The following is a 20,857-nucleotide window of genomic DNA, read 5'->3' on the forward strand; positions in this document are numbered from 1 at the left end:
ATGATTTTGCAAAGCAAACACACTGAAGGCTGACAGTAGCAGAGGGAAAAAAAAAGAGTCCAAGGCACATGAGAGGAGTTTAGGTCTCATTTTCTACATATCATCACAGGAGGAAAACAAAAGAGAAGAGGAAGCCTGACGCTGAACAGAACCTGGCAGAACGATACACGTGATTAAAGTTTAAAAATGTGCATGTGTTTTCTGATTATAACCATAATACAGATTCAAACTAGAAAACTTGGAAAATATATTAAAAAAAATAAAATCACCCACGATCCCACCACCTACAGAGAACCATTATCAAAATATTGGCACATTCACTGGCATCCCTTTTTCTGTGTACACATAAAAATATGTTCTTTCTAAGAAATTTGGTTCATATTGTAAATATGAAATTTTTACATGGTCTTCCCCCCCCCCACTTCCTATTACTTCTTGAGCACTTCCAATGTTGTCAAATATTTTGTGAAGATTTCATTCTAATGACTGCATTGTATTGTATCTCATGAGTTTCAGCAGACTTACTTGTTTCTTTCCATATTGCTGAAGCTCTAGGCTGTTCATAATTTTTCAGTTTTATAAATAGCACTGGGGATGGACTTTCTTGTAATAAATCTTTGAATCTCTATTTACTTCTTCAAAGAAACCAAAAAGTATATCAGGATGTCAGATTCAGATTTAAATCACTCAGTGTACTTGTACCTATAAATTTACCACTGGAAACCTCTGGAGACAAATGCGAATAATGCATATCAAACAAACACACTGTTTTCGTATCACTCAAAGTCTGTATTCATCCTTGAAGAGCGGTCATCTTCAGGCAGTACATCGCTTTCTCTAGGCAAATGGTCTATTACTGGGTTATAATCTAAATGCAATAACACGAAAGTTGGCTGACCCAGATTTCTCCAATATCAGTATGCATGCAATTACAATATTTTACAGATTGAAAAATACCCCAGGCTCTCAAAAACACATATTTTATCATCCTTTCACAACGATGTATAATGGACATTAAAATAAATAAAGGGTTATAGCCAGTGGACGTTGATAGCAACCAAATCTTATGTAGACACGCAAGCTACATACAGCATTAACTTAAAACTTTTCCTCAAATTCTAGCTTTATTCTGTCACTTGAGTCCTCTCCAGTGTTCCCAATATATTGAATTTATTAATGATCCTTATTTAGAATTGCATGGTCATAATATCCCAGGCTTAAAGTCTCTACAGTCTATTTTTAAAAAGTGATTCTACCGGGGCGCCTGGGTGGTTTAGTCAGTTAAGTGTCTGACTTCGGCTCACGTCGTGATCTTATAGTTCGTGAGTTCGAGCCCCACGTTGGGCTCCGGGCTGACAGCTTAGAGCCTGGAGCTTGCTTTGGATTCTGTGCCTCCCTCTCTCTCTGCCCCTCCCCTGCTCATGCTCTGTCTCTCTCACTCTCTCTCTCAAAAATAAATAAACATTAAAATTTTTTTACGTGATTCTATTTTCAGGATGCCAAATAGCATTCTCAAAAATCTCTAAAGAGTGTATGTGTTCATACGTGTATATACACACAGACACATACCTTTAAAATGTTTTCCTCCCATTAGTTAGTGAAAAGCAAAGGAACATGAAACATAACAAAAATCCCACTTGTATCATGATCGTATGAACTATGGAATCACGCAAATTCCAAGGGCCCCTCAAAACTGGTAGTCAGACTAAGAGAGCTTGGGCTGCACTGTACAACTCTAGGGGGTGCAACTGTATCTGTATCTCTAGGTTGTGCAGGGCACATCCTATACAGCTATATGTAATGTCCTTGAAACTAGGTCACGAGATATTTCCATTTGCTCATTCATTATTTGTTTGTGCATCCTTCCCCCAGTGACCTATGAAAAAGAGAAGTTTCCCTATGAAAAGGAGGGAAGTGGCCTTTACATCTATATCCCCCCCCCCTTTTTTTTTTAAATAAAAGCAATTCTGCAAAAAAACAATAGTTTCTCTCTGGCTCCCCTTTGTCATGATGGGAATGGTTTCTTTCTTCCCATCTTCCCCTTATATCCACCCACGAGGCAGCAGCGGGGTACCTTGTGTGAGTAACTGTAGGTTTCTGACTTCTTCTCGCACCTTCAGCTGGAGCACCTGTTGTAAGATGTGCTGCCGGAGGTTTTCCTGGGCAATCCCCATTCGCTCAAGCTTTTTGTCAGTGAGTCTCAGCAGGGCTCGCCCTGCAGGGTTTCAAGAAATAAAAGAAAAAGCAAATGAACAATGGCCGGAAAGGATTTCCATCTTCGTTTTGGCTAACCCTGCCATAATAGTAGTTTCCTTCCAAACAGATAATTTAGAAGAGAGGGTCCTCGATTATTCTTACTGACAAGAAGAATTGATAATCCAGATAAAGAAAACACACAAATTAAAAAAAAAAGAACGCCAATTTTCATCTAATTTTGGCAACCCTCAACTGAAAACACACTGAGTTAAATAAAATCGCAAAATTTTAACCTGGGTATTTTGGATACAGATTGCAGGTTTCCATAGAAACAACGCACTTCGTCGGGTGATGGGTCCTGCCTGAGGCTGGCCCACAGGAGCCCAGCGGAAGACCTGGATGCTGTATGTGTGGTTATAGAGAAACTCCACCAATGTTTCACCCAGGTTACAATAATGTTTCTGTGAAACATGCATTTAAAGTTCCAGTTTTAATCTGCAGGCAGTCACCTGCAGGCATTGCAGCCCTTGTGCTGGGCTAGAGATCCATCTCCAGCTGGTGGGAGCTAAAGCTTAATCCCAATCTCTGGCCCAAGGCAAGGGCTGCAGCAGCCTGATGGGTGAGGGAAGCAGGGTGAGTGAGGGCATCTAAAGATTGCAAAACCAGGAGCCCCCGGGTGGAAGAGCCTGCAGTGTGCAGACACCCGGGGTCCTGGGCAGCCAGGCCTGGTTTCCTTCCAACCCCTCTTTCCCCAGGAGGTCTGCCTGGTCTTCCACTTCCCAAGCACTCCATCGTCGTACCTGCACACCTTTCTCATTTCAACTGAGGTCGAGTCAACTACTTGTGGTCAATGGTCTATCTTTGGGTGTATTATCATATGCACTTCAGAAAATAAGTTCTCTACCTCCTCAGAATAGAAACCCCACAGCCACAAGGTGGGGTTCATGGACATTTTCATCAGAGAAATAGGGAAGTGTATGTGGCCTGGGACAAGAGAGACAGGCAAATGGAAAGAACCAGGTAGGAACAATCTATTTCATTTGCTCTTTTTACCTCCCTTTAGCCCTTGCTAAATGCATCAGGTGGGATGTCAGGTAACATGTTCCAGTAACAAATGATCCCCAAATATCAGTGGCTGCAATACGGTTTACTTCCTGTTTAGTGTGCACATCAAATGCAAGTCCATCCACCTTGAACGTTGATTATTGTAGCAAAGGGAAAAGAGAAGATATTAAAAGGTCTCATAGCATCAACAAAAGGCTCAGCCTAGAGGTCATTTACAAATCATAGGCTGGAACTAATCCCATGAACTTTCCCACCCACACAGGTTCACACATGGCTTCTGGCATGTGCCAGGAAATGGAGAGAAATATTTGATGAGCGGCACTGATAAGAACTACACCAAGACAGACGTGGCTTTGGACCAGTGCCTGGCAAGAAAGTGAGTGCAGTGAGCTGTGGTGTTCTGAAGCTTCAGTAAAATCGACGTGTGGAAGAGGAAGGAGAGGCAAGGGGAAAGGAATCCGAGGTAGCCATAGCTGAGGCTTGGTAACACCAGGCAGATCGTGGTGGCCATGAGAAAGGAAACGAAGAGCATACACAGACTCAAGTAGTTCTGGTTGTCTCCTGTGATAGAATAATGCCCTCCCCTCCCAAGATGTCCATGTCTTCACCTCTGGGACCGTGAATTTGTTACCTTATGTGACAAAAGGGACTTTGTAGGTGTGATTATGGTAAGGGTCTCAAGACGGGAGATTATCTGGCATTAGTAGGTGAGTCCTATCTAATGACACAGGTATTTATAAGTGAAAGAGACAGAAGCGTCATAGACAGAGTTGTGACAATGAAAGCAGAAGTCAGAGTGAGGTGGCCGCAAGTCAAGGAATTCATGCTTCTAGAAGCTGTAAGAGACAAGGACATGGATTCTCTCTCATATTCACCATGAGGAAGCATCTCTACCAAAACTGATTTTTCCGTAAGACTCATTTTGGACTTCTGAGCTCTAAAACTGGAACACAGTAAACTTGTGTGGCTTTATACCATGAAGTTCATGGTCATTTGTTAGAGCAACAACTGGTCTTTCGACTGAAATTTAACATATTTTTAAGAAATCAACCAATGGGGGCGCCTGGGTGGCGCAGTCAGTTAAGCGTCCGACTTCAGCCAGGTCACGATCTCGCGGTCCGTGAGTTCGAGCCCCGCGTCGGGCTCTGGGCTGATGGCTCGGAGCCTGGAGCCTGTTTCCGATTCTGTGTCTCCCTCTCTCTGCCCCTCGCCCATTCATGCTCTGTCTCTCTCTGTCCCAAAAATAAATAAACGTTGAAAAAAAAAATTAAAAAAAAAAATAAAAAATAAAAAAAAAAAAAGAAATCAACCAATGGATTCAGATTCCCTTTCCTAATTTCTGGGCAGTGACATACTAAAAGGTAGAGAACTAAGGGGGTGGTGAGCCCAAGTCCCAGGGTTCCAGGACAGCCCTGCCATCAAATGCTCTCCTCACTGTCAGACCTTGGTCCTGAAGTTCCATTAGAAAACTACAGAATGGGATTTGGCAGTCTTTATGTGGATAACCCGCTTCCAAATGAGACCTCCAACTCTCTATACCTGTTCTCAACTTACAAATACTATATAAGAAAAAAAATCCCTGAAGTTCAGATGATCTGAATCCCTCTCAACATCTTACGTAGATCACCCATCCTTATTTCTGTTCCTTTCAGCAATTAACTGAGCTGTGGCTTCACAAGCTGTGACATTCAGGAGCCAGCTCCACTGAGGCAATGGTAACACACACGGGGGTTCGGTCACGGTAAGTCGGCTGGTCTGTCACTAGAGCACAATGCAGTAAGTCAGAGTGAGGATTTTGTTCCGGTGTGCATGGCTCAGCTTCTCTCTTTGGTGGCCCCCCGAGGACCTGTAGCCTCAGCCTTTCCAGTAATGTACCTGACTGGTCAAAGTGTAGCTAAAAGCCCTATCAGAATGTTACCTCCTACTTGGGTGGGTTAACAGCCTCAGCTCTGAAAACGCAAGTTACAAAATTCCAATAGCTATAAAAATCTGTGCATTGAAGACTTTGTGGTACAAACAATAGTGCCTATCAACACATCACATGTTAAATACTCAGTTGTTCAAACGGTTTTATCCAAATCCTGAGAAAATAGATGTTATTATTTCCATCTTGTAGGAAGGAAAATTGAGAAGTTGAAAAAAAAAAACAAAACACAAGAGCTTTTCCGAATTCCTCCTACTATACCTTTGGTTGTGCTTTCTCTTCTTTGGGAGGAAACCAAAAGGCTTAGATCACAAGAAGGGAGATTATGGGGAAATGTATAGAAGAATTTCCTGATAAAATGACTTCTAAAACAGATCATGATCTGCACGCTGAGGATGTTATGAACAAAATCTGACTCACTGTCTTTCTTGGATGGACGGTCCATGGTTCTGAAAAATCTACCCAATAATTAGATCATTTTCAGCAGGAAAAGTCCCATTAACTGCCTGTCCCACCACCTACTGTTGACTACAAAACAGTGACCACAAAATAGTATCCAAATAAAAGTGGATCTGCTTCTGATGCTGGTGTCAGGAAAGTGTTAAGTCGTCAATCAACAACCACATTTTATTTTTGCAACATATATTGTCACTTTTTGTTGCTTAGCATTAATACCCAATTGTTATTTCAACACTTACTGAGCACCCACTATGTCCCTGTCACTTTGTTATTCACTTTGAGTATAATGAACAGGACAGACAGGGTCAATCTTGGTGCCTTCAGAATGGCAAGACAGGCAGTAAATGATAAATGTTTACACGTATGTGAGAAGTCCTAAGAAAGAACAAATAGGAGATCACAGAACTGGGTGACCTAACTTGGTCCAGGAAGCTGTCTTTGAGTAAAGAATATTTAGGGGTGCCTGGGTGACTTGGTCAGTTAGGCATCTGACTTCGGCTCAGGTCATGATCTCGCAGTCCGTGAGTTCGAGCCCCGTGTCGGGCTCTGTGCTGACAGCTCAGAGCCTGGAGCCTGCTTCAGATTCTGTGTCTCCCTCTCTCTCTGCCCATATCATGCTCACGCTCTGTCTCTGTCTCAAAAATAAATAAACGTTAAAAAAAAATTAAAAAAAAAAAAGAATATTTAACCTAGGACTTTGGGAGTAAGCGTTAGTCAGACCAAGACCATTGGATAAAACAAAGATTTTTTAAGAAGTCCAGCAACCCCAGGGATGAAAAGGGATACCACTATTGCAGACAGAGAATGTTCCAACAGAGGCGTGCTGTTATGGCTTTTACATTCCCCGCCTTTTCTCCCGAGAGTGTGTTGGGCACCTTGCTCTGCAGTCAGTTGTCTAGATGGGGGAGGAATCGAGAAAAATCAACTCAGTATCAAAAGAGGAACACCAACTAAATGTCCTGATACTCCAAACCGGTTATAAATGGTATTTCATTAATGCAGGCTGCTAGGTTCTTAGAGTAGGAAAAGACTTAAAGCCCTTCACACTGATCATATGCTGACCTTTTACTTCTTTCCTTTATTAAGCATTTATTGAGCACCACTGTATGCCTGACACTATTCTGGGTACTTAGGCTGTGGAGAGGAGCAGTATCTTCTGTCTTCATGGAGCTTACCATTTAGTGTGAGAGGCAGACAATTTACAAATGAACTGACATGCAGGGACTCCTACTGGAAGGATGGCACTTTGTAGTTTGGGTGGAGAGGCAAGACCTCCCTCAAGAGGTGACACTGGAGCATCCAGAAGTGTCAAAGCAATCAGAGGAATGGCAGGAAGGCTAGCGTCACTAGGGCAGAGTAGATGAGAGAAAAATAAGAAATGAGGCCTGAAAGAAGGCAGGTGTCAGATCACACAGGGTCTCCTAGGCCTTGGCGAGGACTTTGGATTTTATTCTGAATATGGGAAATTTTGAGCAAGGGATGACGTGGGTGGGATCTCATGTACTGAATCCCTCTGGTCACGATGTGGGGAACGGACTGGGGGTGTGGAGGGGGGGAGGTAAGGAACAGTGGGAAGAGTGAGCACACTGCCATGGTAGTCAAACCATGAGGTGCTGGTGCCTTGGACGAGGGTGGAGGGGAAGAAGTCATAAGTAGTAGAATTCTGAACTGTGACACCTAGAAGTGGGGTGTGAGCAAAAGGCAGACCTCAAAGATGATGCAGGTTTTCAGTGTGAGATGGGAGGGGGGCACCATTTCAGCACAGGAAGTTGAGTCACTACTTGGAGAGAGGTGTGTTAGAGGCAAAGGAAATAATGGTAGTGTCAGTGCTATTTTCTTCTCTTGAAGTCATCTGGGATATGGAGAAGTGATGAAAAGAACAGAATGAAACAAAGGAGGATGATTAGAATACTCTTCCTTCTTCCCTGTAGTGCTTTCAATCCTTCAACATTCTTCTCCGGTCCCAAAGCTCTGAGCTGACTGGGGCAAGGTGAGCATGAGCACATCCCAGTGGAATTTAGAGAAACACGAGAAACCCATTATGACCCAAGTTCTGTACTGCTCGACCCCCAGCAATGGTTTCAGTGCTAAAAATGCTACCTAGGACCCTCTGCAGAAGCTCAAGCCAGGGAATATTCGATGAGAAAGTTCACCCAGCAGAAACGTGGATCTGATGCCCTGCTAACGGGCCTGGAAAATTAGTACTTTGCTGCAATGTAAGCTTGAGCATATACGTGAAAGCTTTATCAAGTGTGGTCCACCACAATGCCAGCTCCATAAGAGTCAGTATCTTCGCTGTCAGCTTCCCTACTGTCACTTACTCCCTATGGCTGCATGCAATGCTCAAGAAATATTTATTGAATGAATACATCTAGTTTTACTAAATGAATGTTCTCTTCTTTACTCACATACTGATGATCTCAAGGTCATTAAATTACTATCTTTTCTGATGAAGAGACTTGGCTGGAAACTGACTCCCAGGACGATGTGAAACTGAAAATAGCAGAGGGTGGAGGCTGTATTGTGTTGGTGGTGACCGCAGATGCCAAGTAAAAAGGAATAGGGAACTTGACGCTAAATGAGTACTTTGCTTTCCTGCGGGTTTAAAGAAAAGACAAGTGTCTTGTGCTTCTTTTCAACAGGCACCAAGTGGGACTGTAAGCCTCGATGGGCAGATAGGCAGCAAGAGTGGATGACAGGTCATGGACAAAGAGAGCAGTGTACTCGTTTCCTATAGTCGCTGTAACAGACTGCAAACGGGGGAATTTAACACAGCAGAAATGTATTCCACGTAGCTCTGGAAGCCAGAAGTCCAGCATCCATTTCCCTGGGCTGAAATCAAAATGTCAGCAGGGTTACACTCCCCTTGGAAGCTGAAAGGGACAATTGGTTCTTGAAACTTCCAGCTTTTGCTGGCTTCCAGCATCCCTTTGCTGGTGGCCATGTCACTCTAATCTGTCTGTATCTTCACATTACGTTCTTCTTCTCCATGTGTGTCCTTTCACTCTGCTTCTATCTAGTAAGCATGCTTGTGATTTGATTTAGGGTCCACTAAAATAATCCTGGATAATCTCTTCATGTGAAGACCACATGTTTGGGGACTATTTCTTTATAAGGTAAGCATTTACCAGTTCCAGGGATCAGGGCTTCCTACCTCTGGGTGGCCATCATTCACTCTACCATAAGCAGGAAGGAATATTTGAGACTTTGGAAGATGGCACGAAATTTATTGTGTTCCACATAGAGAATTGAGGCTCAGAGGGGGAACTGACGAAAGCCACACAGGAAAAGGGGGGAAGGCAGGTCTGGATATGCGTCTCTGACCTTCAGGCCCAATCTGGTCTTTGGTCTCTAGTTCAGGTGTCTCCTACCTTCTGCTCAGAGAACTGTAACGGAAGCCCTGTCACACCTATTCAAGATGGACGATTATATGCCAGAGGGCACAAGTGGAAATTTCTGGGTAAACTGCCAGGAGCACAAAGGATGTGGCTTCAGGCCCTACCCTACTGGGAAGTCTCAGTGCCACTGTAAGTGGTTGGGGACTGCCCATTTTCTCAGAGAAGAGGCTGTCCTACAGGGCCTCCTTTCTGCTAGAAATAGAGGTCACTTACAGCTCCCCAGAGAAAGGGTCACTTGTGCCCTGCGTTAGCTCCAAACTTGCTCTCAGGTAAAGTCCCCTATCAAGCATTAGGTAGATGTCCCTAGCCCTACCCCACTCCTGGCTGGTCAAGAGCAACCAGTGATGGGTGCTGGACACAGAGCCAGCATCCCACAGCCTGGACCCTTGAATCTCCATCTCACCGTCATTACAAAGTTGGGATATCTGGAACAAAGAAAGACGGAGAGAGCTGTAATGGCAACAGCATGGAACTGGGAGCTAAAAGGTATAAATGCCTAAGCAAGCATATTTGGGTCTTAGTTTTCTCACGTCTGTAATGGGGATGAAAATGACACTATTTCATAGTGTCTGAGGATCAAATGACATATATATGTCCTTTGCAAACATGAATACTAAGCTCATGCAATAAGGGTCCTATAGTTCTTTGGCTGGCTGAGAATGCTTCCTCCTCTTCATAGCAATGATCATGAGAGTAAACATTTACTGAACGGTTGTTAGGAGTTTTAAACACTGTCCTGGGAGTTTTACATGGATTACCTCATTTTCAACAGTTCTCTGAAGATACTACTATTGTCTAGACCTGATTAAGAGCAACTATACCCAGCTGGAGGTCACATACCTACTAAGCTGCAGATGTGAGATACTAATATACATAATGGCCATGCTCTTAACCACCCTCTAACCTGCCACCCAAGAATTCTTCAAACAGACCTTATGTGTCCCCCAAACCCATTTCTGCCAGTTCTTGTGTAGAGAGCACCAGTAGGGCAGGCAAGAGACTAAGGAGCAGAAGAAGGTCATCATCTCTGATGCCTTAAAGCCAGAGAGTGCAAACACTGGTATAACTTCATGATACTCAAGGCTGTGATGGCCTTCACTTGGTGGAGTATCACAGGGGGCTGAGTGGTCTTTGAGAGTAGCCTTTAAACAGATTCATCCTCTCCACCATACAGACTATCTACATCTGTACCAAGAACTGAACATATTATGTCACTAGGAGGTAGGCTGAGGAAAAGACGATGATTTCCCCATGGAGGGACAAACACAAGCTCTTTAAGAACCTACTGGAAGGGCACCTAACTTAGCTGGGGTCCTTGAACAACAACCAAAACCCCCACAAAAGCCAAGGAGATGAGTAGGAGGGAGAAGGGCATTCAAGACACAGGGAACAGCATAGACAAAGACAGGGATCTGAGAACCAAAAGGTGCATTTAGGGAACTCCAAGAAACTTGATATTGTTGCATGTGAAGCTTGAGGCAAGGAACACATCATGAGGGGTCTTATATGCCATTTCATGATGTCTACCCTATAGATGAGTCAGGCTTTTTCTTTCTCTGTCCACCCCAAAGCAGCACTTAAGGGATGATGTTCATAGTTGTAAAACATTCCCACTTATAGGACTAATATAAATACCTCATTTTTGCCTACATTGCACCCCTGCCAATTTCTGGTAAAAGAATCTCTTTTGACTTTTGGGAACTGGTCCTTCTTACCCCATGGGCCTTTAAAAAATTAAAAAAAAAATCCCAGTAGTACTTTCCACATCTACAGTACTATATAATGTTCCTGCTTATTCTGTTTATTTTCCATCTTCTGATTCCCTTCCACCTCCTCCCATAATGCAAGATCCAGAAGATCAGGGCTTCATGGATGTCTCCAAGCACCTCGCTAGAGCCAAACTCAAAGTTGGCACTAAATAAATATTGGTGAAAGTAATATTGGTTCTAGTAATGTGCACTAGAATTCATCAGAATTGCTAAAATTCACTAGAATTGCCATGGTTTCTAAGAGAGAAGTCTCTTTCTTTCTTAGATCATGTCCCAAGGGACAACATAAGCCTAGACTTGCTGTTGGCCAACATACAGAGAGAAATTGCTAGAGAATTAAGCCAACGGAGGGAGCAGAGCTGAGAGAAAAACAAAAAAAGAATGAGAAAGGAAGATAACAATATGAGATTTCCTGAATACAGCCTTGCCTGAAGTCAGATACCCCTGGGTTTCTCATATATGTAAGTCAATATTGGGGTGGGAGAGGTTAGCAAGTTGAGCTCATTTATACCATCTGCACCCAAAGGAATCTTGACTTACAGATAAAAGCTCATGTGTAATGCATGGTTGAGTCCCTACTCGGTCCCTCTTATTTCCATTTCAAGAAAGCCCATGATGGTGTAGGCCAGTAGGGATGATATGAACTTATTCTACAATAACTGGCTTTCAAAAGTTAATCACTGGCAAATTCTGGTATTTTTATTCCTCACAAATTGTTTGGAATACACCTTAAATCTGACTGCATACTTCTATTTGATGCACCAGCAAACTCCTTATCCAATTTGTGACCAGAGGTCACAAACTCAAATGTTGTCAAATGTGTGAGGAGAACGATTCTAAGGGACAACAGGGATTAGGTGGACCATAGCCTATTGGACACCAGTTTTTTAATTTTCTAAAATGAGCAATTCCAACCCATTTTTGCTCTGCTAGAATACAGGCTAAGTGTTGCTTCTTCTACTATTTTTAAATTGACAACAACTGAAAATCTAGAAGTTTTATGAATCCTCCCAATTTAATATTTGCCCATTATTTTCCCATACTACGAGAGCCAAACAATTCATGTATATGGGTCGTATTCAGCTCACAAGTTGCCACTTGCAACATCTGACTTTTAACCTTCCCTCCCCCACATCCCTCCCACTCGCAATGGAAAGTAATTCACGCAACCTCACCTTCAGAGTTTCGTCAGACTTTAGGAACAGACTCCAAGTTTTGAGATTCCATTCTCTACAGCCTATTCTAATTTAACAGCTACTGAGTCCAAAGGTAGTTGAAGACTAGTCTGAACTGGCCCCTCCAGTTTTTATAACCTGGATGTGCCTTGCAAATCCATCTTCTTAAGTAGCCCCCACCCCAGTGCTTGATTTCCTAAAGGTGACTGCGAATCACCAATACCAGAGCTAACAAGGACTCTGAGGTCAGCCAAACTATTGCCTCATATGCTGGCAAGAACGTGTGCAAAACCTTCCAAGACCAATAAATCTCTTCTCACTTCTACCTGAGAGCACAGCCCACTGCCAAGCCTGGTCACTCACTTGGTTACATTAAGAATGATTAGCCATTAATTGAAGGCCTCTTCTCTGTGCTTAAGAGAAGGATTGATGGACATTTATTTCCATTGTAGTACTGTAAGTAATTTACCATACTGATGGGGACTGTACATTTTTTTGTTTTGTTTTTTAAACCAGTCTGGGATAAACAGACTGTTTTAGACAAACTAGTTTTTTTGGTTGAATATATTCACGTACTTATGATGTTAATGGGAAGAAACTGGGATAATGTTATTTCCCATCTGAAATATAAACTCAGAAAGAAATTATATTACAGTGCTTTTCAGACTGAAAATGTGGCCTTGCACTATTTTTTTTTTTTTTTAGAGGAATGCACATCTTCCAAACAGTAAATTAAAGGTTAAATCCTTTTATGTTGTTGGTAGTACGAAGAGTTACCAAATCCCCTTCAAAAATTAATTTAAGAAAACTCTAAAACACTTTGTTTGGGGATTCTGTTTCAGTCCCTGGGAAGACTCAGTAATTACTTCCCTTGTACCTCAGAGCAGATTTTTGAAGCAAAGAAATCTAGTACCAACATAACGGAGACTATAGCTGAAGATTTATGATGTCGTAAACAACCTTCAAGGTCTTTTCTGGTTTTGATAGGTAGACCCAACCTCTTGGTATGCTTGCTTTTATTTATTAGCATTTGTATGCATTGTTTTGGGATTCTCTGTTAATTGAGTGCACAAGGTGAGCAACCCACTGTGCGTTAGACATCTTTTAAATTTAATTGCCAAGAAGCACCTGAGATTTCTATTGACAAGTGTCCTCCCAGCCTGTGATAATCTGCTCACCGCCACAATAGCCAAACACGTATAGTGTTCATATGCCGAAGACGGGCACGGGGCATACTGGCGTCTCCATGTGGATTAATTTGAACTAGTGACTCACAGCCAAAGTAATGTTAAAAAAAATTTTAAAGCTACTTGACTTTCTCTTTTTGATATGTAGGGATTTGTTTTACCTTAAACTTTTAAATGTTTAACTTTATTAGTATCACGTATTTTTTTAGTAGAAAAAGCAACGAGTATTGTCCCAGCTCCAGATATATTCAGCAAAAGACATGGAAACAGTACTCCTGCCTTTGAGGAGATGAAAAATTACCTGTGATGTAAGATCAGCAAGCACTAAACAGCTTTAAAGCAATTATGTGATAAAACCATAGCAATGACCACGAGGACCATAAGATCTATTAGGAAAGCTCTGGTAGAAAGAAAGGGGTCTTGAGTTTGGAGTTGAAAGTCAGGGCTGGATTAAACAGTTATTAGCTGCCTGGTTGTTTCACTGTGAAGATATACCTTGTTAGGCTTCAGTTTCTGGGTATGCTATGAGACCCTCTCTTCTCATGTTGTCCTGATTAAATAGCCAAGAAAGTAAGCCAATAGGAAATAATGTTGCCACTTTAAGAAAGAAAGAAAGGTAGGGAGCCCACCCAAGATCCTCTGGGGCATGGTGTAGGTCACTCCAAAACAGATGGGGTTACTTGAAAGGATGGAAATGGAACCTCATGGTGGCAGCTAAAATCCTTTACCAGGAGTGAAGGGTAACAAGGAAAATGAAATTCTATTTATTGCATGCCAAATTTCAAAAGCTATCAATAAGGTATGCAAGTAGAGTGGAACTTATCTGCTTAACTCGGTCAATTTTGGCACTGTCGACATTTGAGGCTAGATTCTTTGTTGTGGGGTGGTAGGTGTCCTGTGTGTAACAGGCTGTTTTGCAGAGTCTCTGGCTTCTAGATGCCCATAGCACCTGCTTCCAGTTGGGCCAGTCAAAATAGTCTCTAGAGTCTTGCCAAATGTCTGCTGGAGGGCAAAATCCCCAGCTTAAGAACCATTTATCCGGAGGTTTGCCTCCAACCGATTCTTAAAATGCTCATCTCCAAGAGACAGACTAATCCTCAGCATGGAAGGTTCATGGGACTCTGGTGGGTGAGAAGGCAAACCAACACAAAACTTACTTTTGGGAAAAGCACCTACTATGTGTCAGACCTTTTTCCATTCATTGTCCCATTTAATCCATAAAGCACCCTGGAAAGTACTCTTAACTCCATTTTAAAAATGAGGAAAAGGAAGTTCATGGAGATAAAGCAGCAAAGCAACCACATAGCAGAATGGGGATCCCAACCCAGTTCTACAAGTAAAAAGTTCCATGCATTTGATGTTGAAATGTCTTGAGCCCATAACCATAGCACTTCAAATGACATTTAACTTAAGGGGCCTAGTGGAGTAAAAAAAAAAAAAAAAGTTGACTGAAGTTTCCTTATCTGATAAGTGACTAAAATTTGAGGGAACCAAGATCATAAACATTGACTAACTGGCTGACACTGCTTCGATGCTGAAGAAATAATGAAAATGAACATCAACATAATGTTCTTTTGTCCTCCAAAAGGGAGTAAAAATAAGTTCACCAAGCTTGAAGCCCAAAATTTGATGTCAATAGGTTATTATCACTAAAAGTTATATTAAGATAAGCAATGTGAACAGATTCTCAGTCTCGTTTATCTATGTCTATGTCTCCATACATTTCCCCTTCTAATGACTTCCCTCTTTTCTTATCTGATCGGCTTAAAGGGCTGCCTCAGGCCTGTCTTTCTCAGAAAGTGCCCCCTGACTCTCTTTGCAACCTCACCTTTGGAAGGTAAAATATAGCTGGTAAGTGCTACAGTAAGGATTTCTATTTCCTTACTTAAAGGTCCTTAACGCAAAGGTATATCTTTTCATTTATATACTATCAACATCCAGGAAACTATTTGATAAACTAGTGAAATAATATTTGGACAGTATGACAATGAACTCTGTCAAAGGAAACTGAAGTTAGAGAATGTGGCAGACCCTAAGGAAAGCAGTCCCATGTTGCATTGTCACGGACATTTGAATTGACTAGCTTTTCCTATGTCTGCAATGCCAATACCTTGACTTTGCAAAAAGACCTGTAGGCTTGCAACAGCCATCCAACAGTCCAGGCTGCTGATGGTGCTAATGATCGTGGGGCTGGAGACAAGAATGGATAACAGCTTTCTTCTCTTATTCTTTCTTTCAGCTCAGAGATTATAATGCTAGAGTGAGAGAAAAGGTGGGAAGAACAGAATGAGAGAAGGGCTCATGCTGTGATGAGTTTGATCACTCCTGAAGAGTGGCAGCACAGGGGAAGGGGCACTGGATGGCTGTCACAACATGGACAAATGGCTTTACAATGATTAAGGGCATAACCCATAGAGTCAGATGCTTGAGTAAAAATCATGTCTCTACTGCTTACATGACACACTACTTTAAGCAAGTTACTTAAGCTGATTTAGGCAAGTTCATTTTTCCATCCTATCAGTGGGTATGATAAGGGTACCTCTATCATGGAAATATTTATAAAGAATAAATGAGACGATACACGAAAGCACTTAGCACTGTGCCTGACATGTGTAAGCTTTCAATAGAGGTTAGCAATGGAAGATGATGATCAGTCCTAAGACTGAGGACTAGTCACAGGTGAGCCTATGATCAGCAGTGTGGCTCCTTTGTTCTCACAGGTGAAATGTATGCCATCTCCATGCTAACTACAAATACCAACACTTAAGTAGCACATGCCTTTGCTCATTGTTACTCAACCTCTGCTTGAGGACTCAAATTACTTTGCTGCCCTCAATTTCCCTTTTTTCCCCTTAATTTCCCTTTTTATAATTCCACTTTATAAGATATTTAAAGTAATCTCAAATTGATATTTTTTCCTAAAGAGCTGTAAGTTGCAATGAGACATTTCAAGAATTACTTGGAAAGAAACAAAACAAGGTCAACTTGGGTTTTCTCCAACAAGCACACTAGAGCCAGAGTTCTGGGACGGCCATGTACGAGGGTTCTCCAGCCTTGAAAGGTTTCAAATTTCAAATTATTGTTGTAAGTAACACTTTGTTCACTGTGGGTACGAATAAAGGCATGCTATAATCGATACTGAACTCTTTATAATCAGTTACAAATGATAATCAAAATAGACTCCAAATAAGTTGGAAAAACAGAGGAAGTTGAAGGAAAAAGCGAGATTCTTTGGTATGATTTTTTTCCTTCTGACTTAGATTTGGTTATAAAATTTTTAGTTCAATATTAGTTCATTCTTTTAGCAATAATGTAATTAATAACTTATACTCTAATCATGTTAATTTCTGGGGAGGTGGTAGAGACCTGAACTTGTAGTACAATGTTTGGGTTTGAAGACTGGTGCCTCCATACATGGGTGCTATGAACCTGGACAGCTTGCTTAATGCCACTGAGTCACAGTTTCCTCATCTGTAAAATGGGAATAATGATTTTGGTCACTTGGAGTTTTCTGTGTGCAAGTTAAACAGGTAATACATTTGAAAATGCCTAGTACAGTATCTGGCTCAACACATTTCTTTCGAATTAAACATACAGATTAAAGATGTGCCTCAAATAGGTTTCTACCTTTACACTTACTATATTATAATCATGAATTTGTTCAAATGCCTGTCTTCCCTTCTAAACTCTGGGCTCTTTAATGAAGAGAATGTGGGCTTCATTTAACTGAGCAACTCCAGCACTCAGCAGTTGGTGGAAGTTTATTAAAGTGCTGCTAAATGAATGAATAAGTTTCTCCTGTGAGAAAGGGAGAAGAAATGGTATCATCCCCATTTAAAAGAAAACAGGTTCAGAAAAGTGATGTGACTTGCTCAAAGTCATATGGCTAGTAATTGGCAGGGCAAAAACTCGGACCAGGATGCTTGATGCAAATTCATGATACCTCTATTTAGAAAAGTCCAATGTTGGGGCAGCTGGGTGCTCAGTGGGCTGTGTCTGACTTCAGCTCAGGTCATGATCTCACAGTTTGTGGGTTTGAGCCCTGTGTCAGGCTGTGTGCTGAAAGCCCAGAGCCTGGAACCTGCTTTAGATTCTGTGTCTTCCTCTCTCTCTGGCCTCCCCTGCTCATGCTCTGTGTCTCTCAAAAATAAATAAATGTTAAAAACAATTTTTTTAATCTATAAAAAATTGAAGTCCAGTGTTCATTTAATAAATAATTAATGATCTTCTAACATCACCCATTCGACTAGATGCTGGGTATAAGCCGTGGTGAATCCAGTCTATGTGGTCTCTGTGCTCACAGAGTTGTTTAGTGACATACAAATAAATACTTTCAATAAAGGAAACCAAAATGCTCTTCATGAGAGAAACAGCAGAAACCCAAGTGAGACTGAGGTAGGGTGAAAGCAAATGTGACGGGACCTTAAGGCTAAGAGATGAAGGATGAAAAAGACAAGAGTAAAAGAGTGAAAGGAAAAAATGTGGCAAAGGAAAAAATGCACAATATTCTGTGGAGTATTGCTTTCAGAGAAGGCAAGAAAGCCAATGAGGTGGGTTTGTGGGAAGGGCAGAGGCCAGGAGCTCGAGAGGAAGATAGAGGGGCAGCCAAGGGCAGGATCATTCATGGTCTTGGAGGTAAATCAAGGATCTCATTATTTGCTGCAAGTGCGAGAGGAGTCAGTGTAGAGCTTCAAGCAGGGCAGTGACATGATACAATTTATATTTTAAAGCTCTCTCTGGCTGACTATCAAAATAGTCTCAGTTGAGGGTGTGACATCTGGAAGTAGAGAAACTGGTCAGGAGACTGGAGCTTTTGTTGAGCCCATAGATGGTGGTTGCTTTTTCTAGAGAGGTGCTGATGGGAAAATGTGCATGTTGCATGTCAAAAGGATTTGGTGGTAGATTAGGTATTTGAGGCAGAAGAGAAGGGACTGTTAAGGATGATCCCAGTATTTCTTGTTTGAACAATAGAATAAAGTGCAGTTGGTGGTGTGGGGAATATTGAGTGAGCAAATTCAAGGGAAAAGGTCAATAATTCTGGTGAAGATAGGCAATAAATCTGAACTGTCTATGAGATATTCAACAAAAATGTAAAGTTGGCATGTAGGTGTACATGCTCTAAACAAAGGTCAGGTCTGGGGTTTAGCGTGGAGCCCCCATCATAGAGTTGACATGCAAACCCACAGTCGAAGAGAAAGGAAGCATGAACAGGGTAGTGGCCCTAAGACTGAGTCTTTGAGGAACTCTAGCATTAAGTGGGTAGACCAGTGAGATGAGCTAACAGGGACATCTCTAAGGAATGGCTGGAGACTTGGAAAGAAAGATGGGAGAATGAGGAGGAGTGTGGTTCAAGAAAGAGATGGGGCCATTGGTGCCGAATGCTGACAAGTCTAAGTGTGGTCACTGGAACATGTGACTTACTGAAATGGAAGGTCCTTGATGTATAGGAAGGAACCCTAGGCGTACAACTATGTGAAGAGGGAAGGGATAATACTTCAGGCCACTCAATCACTGAACTCTCCTCCTAGGCTAGATAGCTTTTGTTTGGCCCAAAAGACAAAGGTACAGAGTTGCACGGAGATGGAGCCACAAACTGTTAACATGATCATTATCAATAATAAAAACATCTTTATTTATTGGACCATTATGATGAGCTAGGTGTAAATGAACAATTTCTCATTCTTCAATTTATTCTTTGGGACAGCCCTCTGGACAGGTTCAATTATTATCCCCATTTTTAAAAGGACGAAAATGGGGTTTGACAATTTGAATAACTATGATCACATGGGTAGCAAGGGATGGAATTTTCAATTATTATTTTTCAATTCCAAAACTCATCTCCTCCTCCCATTCTGTAGTCTGGCCTTTCTCTGCATATAAACTTAAAAGAGGAAACTCCCTGCAAGGGAGTGTTGCCTGGTGTCGACCTTTCTTTAAACCTGAGCTGAGAAGAGCCACTTAGCCCAGGTCATGCCCCTCTTTCTGAGAGCAGCCTGCATCCAATGCCTGGTGGACAGTTGGGGAAGAAGGTATAAAGACCCAGGCTCCCAAGGTTACCCACCCCCAGCTTGGAACAACCCCAGAGCTGGGACTGACCGTGGTCTTATTGTGACTGAATCACAACCGGACTTCTCGCTCTGCCCAACCCGCTTCTTTCACTTCCTCCATAGATGCTGAACAAAAGGATAGCACCCAAGACACTTCCAACATGCAGATCTTCTCCTCTGAGCCTGCTTTCTGGGGACATGAAACTCTCACAGGGTTTCACCGGGCAAAGGGTACCTGATCGATTCTCTGAAATAAACATCACATGTTGCCTGTGGTGACTTTAAAACAGCCCTGGTGGCTTCGCTGTACCGGCCAGCACACTTCTAGGTCATCTACCTCCATTGTTAGTAGGTGTGTGTGCAGGGAATGAAAATGAATTTTAAGAGTGGCCTCTACAATAGATAATTAGCAAGATAAATCTGCTAAAAATTCCACGTGCACACCATCTATTGATTTTCTAAGTGTGCCTCGTTTTCCATAAAACACTGGTAACACTAAATAATCATAGCACGCTATGTATCTGAACATAAAATACATAGGTATAAACACACACACATACGCATACTTTCTTGCATACATGGAAACCTATGTAAGATCCATCTTACTGAAGGCTTGCTATATGCCGACCACCATGAAGAGTGTTGGACATGAACTTCCTCATTATATTTTCACAGGCAGGCATGATTTCTCTCATTTTTCAGAGGAGAAAACTAAAGCCCAGAGAGATGAAGAATCCTGACAAAGTCTTCCCAGCTGTTAGAGCTGATACCTTGAGTCACTCCTGGGACCACTGGAGTTTTCAAACCCTGGACTTTTCATCACTATGCCACACATTAATTTGAACATTAATTTGAGGAAATTTCTTATAAAAATGTGGATTTGGTAACAGAATAACAAAAACAATCAGTGAGACTCACTGATTCCTCACTGTGTAAATTTGGGTTTGGTATAATGGGTTTCTTTAAATTGGGAGACACCTAGAAAAACAAATTAGGTCCACCAGAAATAGCAAAGCTACAGGGAAATGCAGCATTGTCCTTTTGCCCATGCAAAAGGTCCATCTTCTCAACAACTGAAGTAAGCTTGCTTTTACAATCAAAATGTTTTCCTCTGCATGCAGAGTAATGGAGCATAGCAGAATACATGCCTTCAGCTACAAAAATCTGTAAATCAACACACACTCCACCATGTTGTGTCTGTGAGAACATACGCCCTCACAAGCCAGGAGACAGCCTCTGTCAGAAGGAAGGGCTGATTCCAATGAATACTGAACAGCCACTAAAAACAAGTGAGATAGAAAAACCATCTTCTAACTGATAAATGTATTGCTATCATAACATCAACAGCTTGAATTCAATGAAAACTGTATCGGTTAAATTAAGTCTTCTACATAAAGATGTCAAACGTTACGACTTCACTATTATGGTGAAGAATAGCTCCAAAATGTGCCTAAACTGAAGAATTAATTAGAGGATACCATCCTTAGAAACGACTTTACGGAGTTGTTGGGTCTCAAATCCTAAATCTGTGTTCGAACATCAAGTTTCTCTTGGTTTGGGTTGTATTTTTCGGCACACCATCCTAACCCAAGCCACCTGGATCATTTTTGTATCTTGCTTCTAACAAAAAGAACATA

General features: G+C 41.8%; 1 protein-coding gene across 1 annotated transcript in view; it reads right to left on the minus strand.

The window, feature by feature from the left end:
* Positions 1-776: 776 nt before the first annotated feature.
* Positions 777-20,857, minus strand: part of SAMD12 (sterile alpha motif domain containing 12) — a 191,850-nt gene continuing 171,769 nt past the window's right edge. Inside the window, exons 4-5 of the mRNA XM_047073871.1 lie at positions 2,075-2,215; positions 777-868 (exon numbers count right to left, since the gene is read on the minus strand). Coding sequence (XP_046929827.1) covers positions 777-868; positions 2,075-2,215 — 233 coding nt within the window. The remainder of the gene's footprint in view (positions 869-2,074; positions 2,216-20,857) is intronic.

This window comes from Lynx rufus, unplaced genomic scaffold, assembly GCF_022079265.1.
Source record: "Lynx rufus isolate CCGP_SWC_20201006 ecotype Redwood Valley unplaced genomic scaffold, mLynRuf1.p SCAF_12, whole genome shotgun sequence".
NCBI lineage: Eukaryota > Metazoa > Chordata > Mammalia > Carnivora > Felidae > Lynx > Lynx rufus.